Source organism: Sander vitreus, chromosome 7 (assembly GCF_031162955.1).
Source record: "Sander vitreus isolate 19-12246 chromosome 7, sanVit1, whole genome shotgun sequence".
Lineage (NCBI taxonomy): Eukaryota > Metazoa > Chordata > Actinopteri > Perciformes > Percidae > Sander > Sander vitreus.
In genome coordinates this window covers 6,225,870-6,240,808 of record NC_135861.1, presented here as the reverse complement: position 1 = coordinate 6,240,808, position 14,939 = coordinate 6,225,870, and the positions used below count along the sequence as shown (strand labels likewise).

At 41.2% G+C, this 14,939-nt stretch overlaps 1 protein-coding gene across 2 annotated transcripts in view; it reads right to left on the bottom strand.

Annotated features, from left to right (window-relative positions):
- Positions 1–852: 852 nt before the first annotated feature.
- The window catches only part of LOC144520559 (copine-9-like), an 87,202-nt gene continuing 73,115 nt past the window's right edge, over positions 853–14,939 (bottom strand). For both annotated transcript variants that reach the window (XM_078254342.1, XM_078254343.1), the window contains 4 exons: positions 13,300–13,402; positions 12,447–12,504; positions 8,396–8,469; positions 853–4,339 (listed from right to left, as the gene is read on the bottom strand). In XM_078254342.1, coding sequence (XP_078110468.1) covers positions 4,157–4,339; positions 8,396–8,469; positions 12,447–12,504; positions 13,300–13,402 — 418 coding nt within the window. In that variant the 3' untranslated portion in view covers positions 853–4,156. The remainder of the gene's footprint in view (positions 4,340–8,395; positions 8,470–12,446; positions 12,505–13,299; positions 13,403–14,939) is intronic.

The window sequence follows — 14,939 nt, the reverse complement described above, 5'->3', positions numbered from 1 at the left end:
TGTTTATGACTTAAACCTACATTGTGTAATTTTTTGAGTTGATTCTTAGCAAAAACCCCTTTGGTCTTTCACAAATATGTGCTCATTCATCCACCAACTAATCAAAGTATCCTCGTACGCGTAGAATCTGCCATTCAGAATCATTCAGAATACATACGAGCGAGTCGCTCAAATGGCGGCAGCCATGATGCGCCGATATCTTTAAAATACATTAGCCAAAGAGGGACATACCTCCGCCTTTCGCGCTTTTACACTCCGGCACCGTGACGAATCTCAGCCGGGAGATTACTCGCGACTGCCGGCAGATTTGAAAGCCTGTTGAAGATTCTCGAGGACATGTAACGGAGTCGCCAAGGAAGCGAAAAAGAGAATTAAAACGACAATGCGACAGGCAAAGCAACAAGACCAAAGTTAATATTGGAGTGGCTATAACAGCTGCGTGTAAACGATGGAGATACTTAGAGCTAATTTCGGGTTCGGCCACCGTAGAAGTTAAAACGCGATCGGAATGGGAGGGGCTAGAAAGTGATATTCAGTTGGTTGTCGTATACAATTTCACCGCTAGATGGGAGAAATTCTTACACAATGTAGCTTTAAAGCTATAGTGTGTAGTTTCTGTCTCCCCCATGAGGAATTCTAAGTAATGACAACAGAACTGTCGGCGCGTCCACATGATACAAGCGTTCCACGACCGCAAAACATTTGAAGTGTTATGAAGGTGTTGGAGATTTCCACATTAGAGCTTACATCGACCCTGCTGACACAGATAAAGCCACTTTCACTTGGTATTACATATATATTTGCATCACAACTCTCTGTCAGCTACTGCATTTATTTTCAACACAAGATGGAAACAGATACAGGGGATAGTGCTGTAAATCAACAGGCACACATCATGTATAGTCCTGTGTATTTAAGTGCTTTTAATCCGTTTACTGAGTCAACCATTTAAAGCCAGAATGCATTTTCATGAGCACTCTGCGTAGTGTCATATCAAAACACAACATATTTGACAAAACAGTTAAGGGTTTCTAGTTCAAACTACATTCTTATTAGACATTCATAAAAACGTCAACATACGATATAGATTTATTATTAGAGACACATTCATAAAAGGCTTTTGTAGCTCTACTGTTTAAGCAAACAAGTGGGGAACATATTTCATCATGTACTGTACTGTATATACAGTGAAAATGATCATTTCTTAAACACTATGATCAGTAGGCTGAATATACACTTATTCATACAGCCATTAAGACAAAGATAAGAGACACACAAAAATGCTCTTTTTGTACAAAAGTCACACTACAGGCTTTAAGTGCCATCACAATACTTTTTGATACTGTTGGTGTCTTGCAGAGACCTAACACGTCTATGTTTTTATGACCCTGGGAACATTCCATATCATTGCAAAATATCAAAAATACATGTCTCTCGATGGGGAAATTCACAAGTTCTGCTTACTGAATATACCAGGTTTCTGCAAGACATTTAGTAAGTTAGTTCTGAGATCTACAAACCAAAATATACCGTTACACAAGGAAAAATGCATATTACTTTGAGATATACTTCTCTTCTTTCTTTTTTTCCCCGACAATCAGTTGCAATGACAACATCTACTTGAACACTGGAAGGCTTTCATTTCTCAACATGCAAAAAAAACTTGACGATTGAAAAAAATTATTGTCCACGTTTATAAAAATCAATATGCTTACACAACACATGAAACAGCATGAACACCCCTCTAAGCCACCATCATCACAATGACATTAACAAAACGCCTTTTAAAAAGAGACCGTTACATTTCACATGAGAACATACACGTGTTGGAGTTTGTAGTTCTTTATGATGCCTGAATTCACTGCAGTAAGGACAGTTGCATCAGGTCATGCGTCTGTACTGTGCGAGTTAGTATAGGAATGTACAGTTAGTCATGCATAATAAAGACACCCTGCCATATAAACGATGAACACTAGGTGGCAGGCGTTGGCCACTTTGTATACACAGCTCCAGTCTGCCTGGGAATAAAATGTCAAGTCATGGCAGGGGAGAGGGAGGGACATGCATAGGGAAAACATTACACTGGGAGTCAGGTATATTGCTTGTCGGAGAATGTGCATTTATCCTTCATTTGGATTTATTTCCCCAAAACATATGCATACAAAGACTTTTCAGACAGACTTTTGAGTAAAAACTCAAAGTAAAGACTGAGATAGTCTTTCTCTCTCTCTGTTACTATCTCCAACTCAGCTTTTCATCTGCCACCGTCTCCCATTTTCCTCCCATCAAACAAACTAATCTCTGGATCCTCTCCTCTTCCCTTTGTCCTTGTCCAAACTTGTATCTTTCCTCTTCACTCTTATGGCCTCGTCCATTTTTCTTTTCTTTCCATCTCCCCCTCACTATCCTACACCTTCATCTCTCTTCTCTTTACTCCCACCTCCTCCCTGTCTCTTCCTTCCTTCCTCCTCCTCTCTGCAGGGCAGCCAGAGAGACTGGCATTTCTCTAACAGCAGGAGAGGAATCTGCACCCGGCCTCAGCCCACGCTGAGCAAAGAGAGGGGGGTGGAGGGTGGCATGGCAGACAGAGGTGTGTGTGTGTGTGTGTGTGTGTGTGTGTGTGTGTGTGTGTCTGTGTGAAGGTCTGTGACTAATTCATCTCGTTGGATTAAACCAGGGGTTTTCAAAGTCTGACACTGTGGGCTCATAGAGAGAATGGAGACAACTGCATCCCCCACCCCCATAATATTAATGGATTTCGTCTCTCCTATTATTGATAATTATTGACATAAGAACCAGCGATAACCAGGCTGTCATTTTTTTAACTAGGCTACAGTATCTATAATTCAGGGGGTGTAAACAAGAAGTATAATGTTGTCATGGAGTCAGTTGGCTGTGGGATACAACTTGAGCCCAGTTTCTTCTGCTTATATTTGTTCACATTTTGACAAATTTGTGACATAAAAAATATGCAGAATCAGCTATTAGCAGTTCATGTTTGCAATATACTCATGCATGTACAGACTATCACAGGAGTACTTTGATACTGAGGAAAACTTTAAAACCAGATGATTATCATGCAAGTTTGGTTCTTCTATGATTTCTAAGCGTATTCATAGACGTTTATTCACAATGGACATAAAGATAATGATTTCCCACCGTGGTCAGAAAGCACAGGGGAGACACTTTGTGTCTCTCACTATGCCTCTAGAGTTGGCACTCGCACTGAAGCTAATCGCCGTCACACTCTCACTTGCTCTACCGCACAATCCCCACGCACACATGCCATTCTCTTAAAGAGATCGACGCACACACACGCACAAGTATAAACATCAGGCCACTTACGTAGGCTACGGTGAAAGCTTTGCGTGGAACCTCCGCAGAACCATGAATCACACTTAAGACACACTAAATCTAGAAATGTGTGTATAAGCTTGAAAAACCCCTGGATTAAAATAATTGTTTGGGCTGCCTCTATTTAAGTTTTAAAAAGATTTGGCTTAGCGTGTTGATAATGACGATGGTAAAGTATAAATCTCAAACACCTGTCCTCACGGTGACCAATTACTCCAATGGATTACAGTCAAAAGCTCGGCCAAAAATACCCCCCAAAGCATCTGATACAAGCTGGTGTGTATTGCTCATCAAGAGCTCTGCTTTCATTTGGGACTGGCTTCAATTTCATTTTAAGTTGCACTTCCTGCCAAATGTGACTATAGTATCAACACTGGACACAAATGTAAAAACTCTTTTGTGCAAAACATGTGTCTAGTGATGGGGGAATTAACAGACAAATTCAAAAAGTCAAGCTTTGAATGGTAGTCAGTGGGGAGGAGGGGGACAGGACAGTCATGGCTCAGTCTCACTGCTCTTTCATACAGTAAATGGAAAGTAAAGCTATATAACAGGGGGGAGTTAGAGAAGAGAAGGTGAAAAACAGCAGTGGGTCAGTCAGGGATGAGCGCCCGCTGTGTCAGTGTGATGTGCGTGTTTGGCTTCACCGGTGATAAGAGAGGAAGAGGACAAGTCACGGGTCGATCCTTCTGCTCCTTTTTTAAAGTGACAAATAACTGTATGGGCAGTGAGCATAGATAAGCAGAAGGGGGAGAGAGAGAGAGTCAGGGTGGAGAGGCAGACATGAGTGGCCATGGTTGTGTCAGATATGCCGGTGTAGCTCCGGTAGTGGCGAGGTGGAGAGGGCCGGTCGCGGTTCAACTCCTCGGCTCTTCATAAAAGACAGCAGCTGGTCGGGGATCTCTGCGAGGACGTCTTTAGCCAGTCGAGCCATGCTGAGGACCTGGTTGCCAGATCTGTCGATGTAGTCTCTGAATGGAACAAACTAGAAGCAGGGGTAAACAATAGATGGATACATTATTTAATACACTATTTGTTTCATGTTTGTTTGAATAGGGACAGATGCTAAGACATAAGAAATTTGTGCAACAAATCTCCAATGTACTACAACACAGCATTTATACTGTAGTCTCGCTTTGCTAGACCTTCCTTCACAGCGCTGTGGAGGAGTGTCAGGCTAGTCCACACAGCATTCCACACAGCATTAGCAGGAGAAAAACGTGCTGTGGTTTATTGGCATTTCTTTAAACCAATCACAATCGTCATGGGCGGTGCTAAGCGTAAGCACCGGGCAGAGCCACGCAAAAAATAGCCTTGGGAAGGAACTTGTTTTGGTGGAACATGTGTAGCCTACGTTCAAAAGTTGTTTTAGTCGTACAATAGAAAACTCAGATTGGACAGATATCTATCTATGTGTCTGGATTCACCCTGCAGAGATCTGAGGAGCATTTAACCAAAGTCCTCATGAATCAACCAGAGTTTAAAATTCCAACACAAAGAAAGCGGAAGGTACCGGACATCCGGCCTAAAAGAGATCCGGCGGCAACGGAGCAATTCCGGAAGTGGAAGGTTGTGGACATAGACTACAGCATTTATAGCTTTTGCTAATTTCCAATGCCGGTCCCTATTAATAAAGACTGATAACGTGGACTTTGTTCTCATAAGCCCTTTTCAGACATGAAGTACATAACACTGCTGGCTTCATCTTTCTGTTAAAGACAGACAACTACTGTTATGTAAATGTTCGGTACGGCTTTGTTCAGACGTGACAGGACTGTTACGGAACAATTATGCGAGATATTTGGAACCTGGTGCGTGAGAGGAAGAAAAGTGTTTTCTGATCTCATCACCGATGGATTTTTAATTGTTGATAGAAAATGATTTTCTTATCTGGCTGTGGAAGCTTTAATTAATGACCATTCTGAGAGTGAGGGACGCTTGCCCCCAACTGCTCACAGTGAAGCCCCTCAATTATTTTCTCATCAATGTAATCTAATATGTGATGGCAATTTGTGCTGCCTACTTTATCATGTCCGACAGTGCACAAACATCGAATGACAGGACATTGTATTGTAATTTGCACACATGCTGTATATAAAGAGATATTCTGCATTCCCCTACACGAAAACGTCAAAAAGATTTGTTTTACAGAATAACATTAGAAAAATCTTTTCAACAACTTGAAATTGGCTCATTGACATTGTTTTGAGGATGTATTAAACTATATTCTTCATTATATCATAAATTCAAGGGCTGCGACTAACCAGGTATTTATTTATTTTACAATTTAGATTTGCCGTGTTGGAAGTGTTATGAAAATGTTACTATGTCCGACTTAGGAAGATTGATGTCATTCATTCTACATAAAATTGATTAAGGCGCTTATTTGGACATGAGACCGATATGTATCTGCCATCACATTTACGCACAAGGCTGTATATCAAACATTTTGAACAATCCCTCTGCTTCTCTTCATAGTTGTCAGATTCATCCATCAACTCTTTGTAGGCTGGCTAAGGTTTGCCTTGGACCAGCTCTTAGTTATGCTGCTATGGATTTAGACTGCTGGGGGAGTTCCTTTGACACAGTGAGCTCCTCTCTGTTTCCATCTGTGTGCATTCATGTCAGAGTAATGCTTGTTACTAACTTAGCTCTGGGAAGCTTATTCCCCAGAGTCCTTATGTTTTCTCGCCTCGCAGTTTTCCTTGGATTGGTGTGGCACCTAAATCATGGTTGCAGCTGTTGCCGTGGTCCTGCTCAACGCCCTGCTACGCCAGGGCGTTATTTTTAGTCATAGTTCTATTATCTTTATTGTTACTATAATTGTCACTGCTATTCTTATTATGAATCATATTTTTGTATGTCTGTATATCTGTATCTGTGTCTCTGTGTCGCAACCGGCAGCAGCAGATGGCCGCCCACCAAGAGCCAGGGTCTGTCCGAGGTAGGAAGATTTTCCTCACCACTGCTACATCAAATGCTTGCTCTTCGGTGGCATTGTTGGGTCTTTGTAAATCATAGAGTGTGTTGTAGACCTAATCTGTAAAGTGTCCTGAGATAACTATCTTATGTTATGATTTGACACTGAAAAAAATCCAATTGAATCCCTTATGAACCCTGTCCATTTATCTTTCAATTGCAAACAGTAAATAGCATGTGCTTTGGCTATGATTACATGTTTGCTCACATGCCTCCTCGCAACATCACATCACTATACATTTATCATTATAAGCGCTCATTTTCCATTGTACCCTACTGTACATATATGCTCTGCCAGCTGACTCGCCTGTCTTTTCCACTACTATGCAAAAATTCAAAGGTACATTGTTATCAGAGGCCATTGCATTTGCTTCCTGTTTATGTTCTCATATCGGGCTTTCTAAAATTACTATTTACTATTGCCAGACCTGGTTTTATCAGTCCCTGATGGGCTTACTGCTTGTTCTTTATCAAACTCTCTCTCTCTCTTGTTGACTTTAAAAATAATGATAGATGTGGAAGTGTGTTTGTGGGCTAACTCAGTAGGGAAATCCCTTTTCTGAGATTGCATTGTGGTGTCCTTGTAGAACATTGGTCGCTTATTAAAATGCTGAAAATGACATATGTTTATGTCCTCTTGCATGTTTAATGATTCTGTCCCACTGGACAAAAAAAACAACAACAACAAACCCCCGCTAACACCTGGCTATTGTCTTTAGTGGGAAAGGTTACAATTGGCATTAATTCGACGGACAAATGACTGCAGTAGTTCCGGGTAATTATAGGCTCCAGGCAGCTCCGATCAGCAGTGATGGAAACAGGACACCTGGGTGGACACGCTAATTTTCACCCCTTTTACGGCGCGATAGCTAGCTGTCAAAGATGGCTGCACAACTCACATCGTTAAGGGACTCACATCGTGTCTTGACACCGTCGTCTCTGTGCAAGCAGCGCGCAAGAGTATTTCCAAAGTATGCTGCGTTTATATGGATTCATGCAGACGGTAGTCAGCAAACCGGGTATCATTTAAATGGATGCGAGCAGGACGGTAAAATTAAGTGTGGGCGGCAGAGAATACTAGCAATGGTAAGGGTAGAAGGCATTGTAAACAACACAACATCACCATAGCAACATATTGTCATGCGTGTTGCCGTCATGCCATTCTGTCCGCCGTCTACCTGCATCCATGTGAATGCAGCATAACAGATTTAAAAAAAGAAGTAACCACCGTAAAATTTTCACTGGCCTCCATGCCACTTTTTGAAACAAAAAAACAGAAAGGAATACTCGTCTACTGGCAATAGGAAAGGAGTTTGTCACCTATTTCTAATGTGGGTTCCCACATTTAGAAACCCTGCATATACGCACTGATTTTGGTGGAAGGAGGAGAAGTGTGAGACTCTGCTCTGGAGACCACTATTAATAGGTGTGGGAGAAAAAACCTGATTCACACAAGAAGTGCTGTTCTTACTATCTACAAATCTGAACTTATTCACAGACTCCAAAAATTGTTATTAGCTACTACATTGTTATTAGCGATGGTAAAGTATTTTGTCAAAACTTGATATGCCATCACACAGAAACGTCTCCAAACTCCAGCATCGACAGAGAGCTGAGCAACCAGCACACACTGCAACAACACTTTCAGCTACTTTAAACAGCTTTAACTATATCACTATAACAGCCGTTTTCAGTAACTTTTCCACTGAATAAGAAAAAATACTAAACATATTCCGTTGTGGGACGGCTTTATAATTTATGTAGGCACATCACTGAGAAACATGTGGGATTAAATGGGTTAGGATTGACCCTTTGATTTTATACTGGACAGCTTTTGAGTTGTGTGGCCAAGTAAAACTGGTGTTACCCTTGAGCAAGACACTGAGCTTGTTCAGTGGCCCACCATAGATGGGTATTGTACTGTGTATTGTATGAGGCCGTTCCAAGAGTGTGTTATTAATGCAAGCCATCCTCCCCCGAGGATAACTCCCCCATGCAGCTGTTGTTGACAAAAACATGCTCAAGTTTAACCTGCGACAGTAAACAGAATTATGATGCGTACCTGTACAATGTCTCTCTCAGCAAGACGTCCTCTGGAGGACACTCTCACCTCGTCTCCATCCAGCTCCTCCATAGCTGAAAGGAGAGAAAGTGACAGAGAGAACCACGAGGGAGAATTTAAAAACAGTACGGGATGTTCTTTCGTATTTTCATAACATAACTGCTAAATTGGAGCACAGCATGTGGAGTAAGAACACGTATTTGGCGGAGAATGGTCAGAACACGTGCACCAAAAATGCAATTTCTTAAGCAAAAATGATGCACGATTACAATACAGGTCAGAACAGGAAAATAATTCTGTCATGGGGAAAGCTCAAAAGCTTAAAGTGCATGTGTGGCACTGCAATGGAAAGGTGGCTGAGCACAACGTGAGGTCAAATCAGCAAATATACACACATTAAGAGGACCAACACCAGAACTGACAGCGTAATACTTAAAGTCACATGCTAGGAGATTAAAAACACTCAGAAATGGAGTACACAGACTAAAGATAGATCAAATAACAAATAGAGGCAATTAGGTCTGGCAATTAGACAAACACACACACACACACACACACACACACACACACACACACACACACACACAGACTAAAGACAAATAGCAAATAACAAATAGAGGCAATTAGACACACACATACACATATACACAGACTAAAGACAGAGCAAATAACAAATAGAGGCAATTAGACACACACACACACACACACACACACACACACACACACACACACACACACACATGCTTTCTGAGGTGCTATTAAGCCACTTGGAGCTTGTGACCCCCAAACATGCCTGAGTGCTTTCTCTTCCAATCCCACCATTCATTTTCTTAAACAACTACAAAATGATGGGCTAGCCAACTCAATGATGAGGCGTTAAGTCGTCACACCCTGCTGAGCAGTAACAGAGTTAAGCATACTGCGCGTACCACCTCCCACACTGAAAAGTAATTATCCTGTGAACTGTACAATTCCTTCACACTTGACTTCATTGACTCTCACAGAAAGGAGAAGAGCGTACTGGTGTTTATAAAGAACCAATTGATACAGCTACTAAAGTGGTTTCCAGTTTGAGTCCCATCAAGTCAGTTAAAAGCCAAGGCCAAAATCGATTGCTGCCTTTCATAGAAAACCTCACACATTAGAGTCTTTACAATGTCAAGGTTGTTGAATTTATTTCATTCAACATTTCAAATGTATTCAGTGCACGAAGCCGCTGCTTCATGTGGCCGGCTATCAAATTCTGCTCAGCTATATTTCTCATTGAAAGGCGCACAGTGGAGATTGTGACCTGGTGCCATGGTGTAATATCTTGTTGAGTAGTTCCCCATATTGTCGATGGGATAAGAAAATACATTAAAGATTTTTGAAAGGATACATGGGATATGCATTGGTGAGGACAGGAAACTTTTAACTGAATCATTGCCTAAACTTCTTCCCAAACAGCAATGTCCAATCACAGCACATGTGTGTTAAGGTATTGTTTTGGATTGGTCCTAATTATCTTCATGGTTTTAGACAGCTCTTGGGTTGTTTTAAGATGCCATCTAGAGACTATCCTCCCAAGAAAAAAACACTCCCATAGCCTGGGGTGGTGGATGGGCCAAACACAGGACTTTCACCCAGGACACCGGGTATCGTGTCCCATTTGAAAATAAAAGTAAACTGCAAGTATTTTTTAACAAACGGAGCAACAACACATTGAGCATCTCGTGCCTAACAGGAAGTGAAGTAATGATTTTAACCCAAACCACAATGTTTTTTTAAAAGTTAAAGCTATAGTGCATAGCTTCTGTCGCCCCATGAGGAATTCTAAGTAATGACAACAAAACTGTCGGCGCGTCCACATGATACAAGCCTACAGTCATGGCGCACCACCCCCCACCCCTCCTCCACACAGTATCTTGTAACCAGGGAGGACACGGAGGCGTGAAAGTCGCCGGACAACACCATTTTCTGAACCATACTAAGAAATACAGAGAGAGATGTGTGGAGCTGATAGTCTTAATTAGCTTTGGAGAAACTCATTTGGCAATGGCTTGAATGTAACAGATGTTCATTAATATAAAAAAGTTATGCACTTAAGCTTTAGTCAAGTAGTTTTGGTGCCTAAAGATAACCAACATGTGACCATGTCACAATGTTGGGCGTGTTTAAAAACCTTGACCGTTACACTCTCTGGTTTAGATATGAGGAAAACGCTCCTGTGGGTCGTATTACAGTAGAGGGTAGGAATAAACGACCTATATTGTCGTATGGTTTGGAGGCTATTAAGTTGGTTTTCATCTGAATGTTTAACATGATTGTACAACGTATAAAAAATGTTATTCCTGTTCTAAATGTCCCTACATTTCTTTTTGTCCAATTATTTTTTTCCATTTTAATGCTCTTATCATGGAAAAGTGGATCGACTTGCTTTGTGCTTTTGTCGGCTGGCTTTGACGAGGGGGGGGGAGAATTCGCATCAGCTGTGTGCTTGGCCATCAAGTGGTATTTCAGACTGGACGTGCTGCGATGATAGCTCAGTTCACAACGACGAAACACACAGATCACTTTGGTCTTGTCAATGGAACCATTTGGCAACTTTTTAAAAGTAAACTTTCCATTCAGAATCTTATTGTCATCCATTTCGGCGTCTCGCGCTCGCCATCCACTCAAAACGTAACGTTAGCCTACTACTCTTTGGCCGGCTCGCAAGCCCAAACAAGTGTGTGCGGCATGCCTGTTGTTTGTTTCCGGTCTAGCTAGATCTGGTTTAGTGTTGTATTTTTTTTTAACGTTACTAGTTGCAACAGCATGTGAAAAAAACTACAGAGTTTGCTATGCCAAAAAGAACGTTAATCTCGCGATAAAAAAATTGGCACCGTTAAAATGGGTTTGCGTTAACGCCGTTAATAACGCATTTAACTGACAGCACTAATTTATATTTATTTATATATAAACAGTAGCTACTCCTCCTGTGGTCCCCATATTGTATTTACAATAGCTCAATGAAACAAACCATGTTACAATGTTGCTCCATGTCTGCTGGATATGTAAAAAAAACCTGATGCTTATTAAGTTGACTGATGATGACAGCGGAGAGGAAGAAGTTGCACTCAATGAAAAGCAGTCACTTAATTTACAGAAGACAAAGGATTAGGGTTAGTAGGCCATCCGGCCTTCACCAGTGTCACAGTCATGCAGTAGAGATGCCTCTTAAACAGGGCTCAACAATAAGGGTTGCCCGATTACCCAGGGTAAGTAAAATGCCACGTTGGGCTAGCATATCTACCAACTCGCATGTGGTAAAGAAGGATTTAGTCTCGCCTTGCCAGACCTTCCTCTACAGCACTGCGGAGGAGGATCTGGCTAGTCCACATAGCATTCCGGGTTGGGAGAAATACGTGCTCTGGTTTATTGGCATTTCTTTAAACCAATCACAATCGTCATAGGCGGCGCTAAGCGCCAGGCAGAGCCACGGTGTCACTGCAAAATAGCCTCTGGAAGGAACTTGTTTTGGTGGAACATGTACGTTCAAAAGTTGTTTTAGTCGTGCAACAGAAAACTCAGATTGGACAGATAGTCTAGCTAGCTGTCTGGATTTACCCTGCAGAGATCTGAGGAGCAGTTACCATAGTCCTCATCAAATTGACCTGAGTTGACGGACACTCAGAATATTATTCTGAGCCTGTCAGTGGCAAAATAAGCACTTCTGTGAAGGAAAATACAAGCTGGACAATTGCCCTATTAACTTACATTGTAGCTTGTTTCACCGCTGCCGACTGTAGCGATCTCGCTTAATACTGGACCAATGTCAAAGATTGTTGTTGCCATCAGTCACTTAGACACAAAAACATAGGAAAATAGGGTTTGAAAAAAAAGGTTGAAAAAAACGGTAGTTACCCTTTAAAGTGGATCACTTGTGTGAGGCATCTCCACTGCATGTCTTTGACACTGACTGAACGTTTTGTCGTCTGTAGATAAAGTGATTTCTTGTCCTCTACGCTGTCATGTTTGCTCATGTTGACATGAAAAATGATGGATCTGTTACTAAAAATGGAACACTCACCGTCAAACTCAGCAGGTCCAACACCTACAATAATTATGGACAGGGGCAGTCCTGATGCCTGTGCAGGAGACAAAAGGAAATTGAATAATTAGTCCAGTTGATTCAGTATCCTGAGGATACATTAAGACATCTATAAGTTTTGGGTGAGCAAGCTTAAAAGAGTGTTGAATTATTTTGGTGTAGTCAGAAATAAGTGTTAATTCAAGCTTGTTAGTCATTATCTTAATCTAAAAGGTGAGGCTATTAACCTGACCTAATATCCAAAGCTTACAGCAGTAAGTACCTTTTTTTAACCAAACCTTAACTCTCATTGACACAAAACTAAGAGTTGTGCACCAATTTAGAGGATTTAAAGAAAATATCTGAGACTTCATCTGTTTTACACTGCACATGTAAAATACTTAGGAGGGAGTTAAATAACAAATAACTTGCTTTCAATATTCTACACTGCCTGCCCTGAGAGAAATCACTTAATTGGATCAGACATCTCTCTCAGAGATCTCTCAAACATTAATTTGACATGATTTTGAAATAATTATTGACCTCTCCACAAAAGTGAGATCAGTCACAATTAGAGCAAAAATATATATTTTCCTCTCCAGGACTTGAATCTTGAAGAGAAAATCTTAGTTTTGTATTTCTACTTTATTTCAGAGGTATTACTTATCCCAGAATGCTGGGACCATAGACTGTATGAAAATACACACACACACACACACACACAAAATAAAGAGGAGACTGAGATGAACATCAGTAGCAGGAGTAACTGAGAGAAAAGCACTGCTATCCATCAGTCTCTGTGCATGTTTGTTTACATGCATGCGTGTGTGTGTGTGTGTGTGTGTTTACTCACATTGACCACAGCCTCTTTGGTCTGCACCATGTCAGATATCACTCCATCTGTGATCATCAGTAGGACAAAGTACTGAGAGCCATCTGTTATCTCTGCTGCACAGCTGGGGAACGCACGCACACACACACACACACACACACACACACACACACACACACACACACACACACACAGACGAATGTACCCAGGTTAGAGGTTCCATTCTGCCTGTGCACCTGAATAGCAGACTACTAATGAAAACACAAAGCCCACCTGCCAGTTGGTCTCAGACATTATTCCATAGCCTAAGGAGCCTGAGGACTTTTGCTTGCAAAAGGTTGAATCAAGCTTTTACCATTGAAGTTTAACTTATTACATTTCACTGGAATTGTACCTCGTATAATTATTATGTGACAAAATAATAGTGCAATCCATTTACCTCGGAACTCGGAAGCCAGAGCTGGCAATGACGTCACACCCAAGTTGACCGCGTTCCATTACAGTGCTCATATTATGCCCATTTTCAGGTCCATAATTGTATTTAGAGGTTGTACCAGAACAGGTTTATATGGTTTAATTTTCAAAAAAGACTATATCTTTGTTGTGCTGCACATTGCTGTGGGTACATTGCTGGGGCGTTTCTGACTTTGACCTCGGAAATTCCGACTTCTGGACAAATGGAACACACTATAAAACCGATTGACTGATTGAGATTGAGTTTGTCTGACACTTTTACCTCCCTGAAGTTATGTTTGCCACACCAAGTCACTTGCATGCTTTCTTTATTTCTCCTCTCTAGATTTTAAAATATAAATGACTTTGGGAAAATACTCCAAGGATGACATCACTGGAGAGACAGCACCATTGGTATATTTTTATTTATAAAGCCATACTGGGTGAACTCCCTTCTAGGGATGTAACGATTACCGGTGTAACGGTAAACCACGGTAAAAATGTTGACGGTAACAATTACCCTTTTCATTTAAAATATCCTTCTTATCGCGGTGGATTACCAAGATGTGGAAACCCTGTGTTTAATCCTTCCCAGCTTCATCCAAGGCTCCTGAAGTTGCCGCGCAGGTGCACTGCGCTCAGACAGGAGAACGGGGAAAGAATGTAGCCGAATGTTAACAGACTTTTTTCTTTATCATTCTTGTTGAAGTGAAGTGGGTAGCCCAGAACGTAAGTTAAAACTATTCTTTAGCTTGCTAAACTGTCATGGGTTTTACTGCCTTGTTATCTTCAATAAGTGTTCTGCTACGATGTGGAATTAGCCTGTGTTACGACGTGACATTTGGGGAGAGAGAGAACGAGAGAGAGAGAGAGAGAGAGATATTATCGTCTTGATAACATTGCTGTTGCTGTGTTTCTTATTGCATAGCTGATAGATGTGCAGATTGTTTAATATTACTTGTGCAGCCACGTGTTGATATTCAGGTTGTGTTAGGGCAATTTGCTAGCAACATGCATTCGCCAGTAAACAGACTAGCCTGTGGAGCCACGTGCTTAGCAATTAAAGGTGTATTACACTGTTGCTTATTAATGCATGCATTGCAGTGCATTATTATTTGCTTATATTTCAGAACCACATCCAACTTCACATGTAACGTCAAATACAACTTCATAGTTAACTTCATGTTGGAGTTGTAAATAAATCTTCC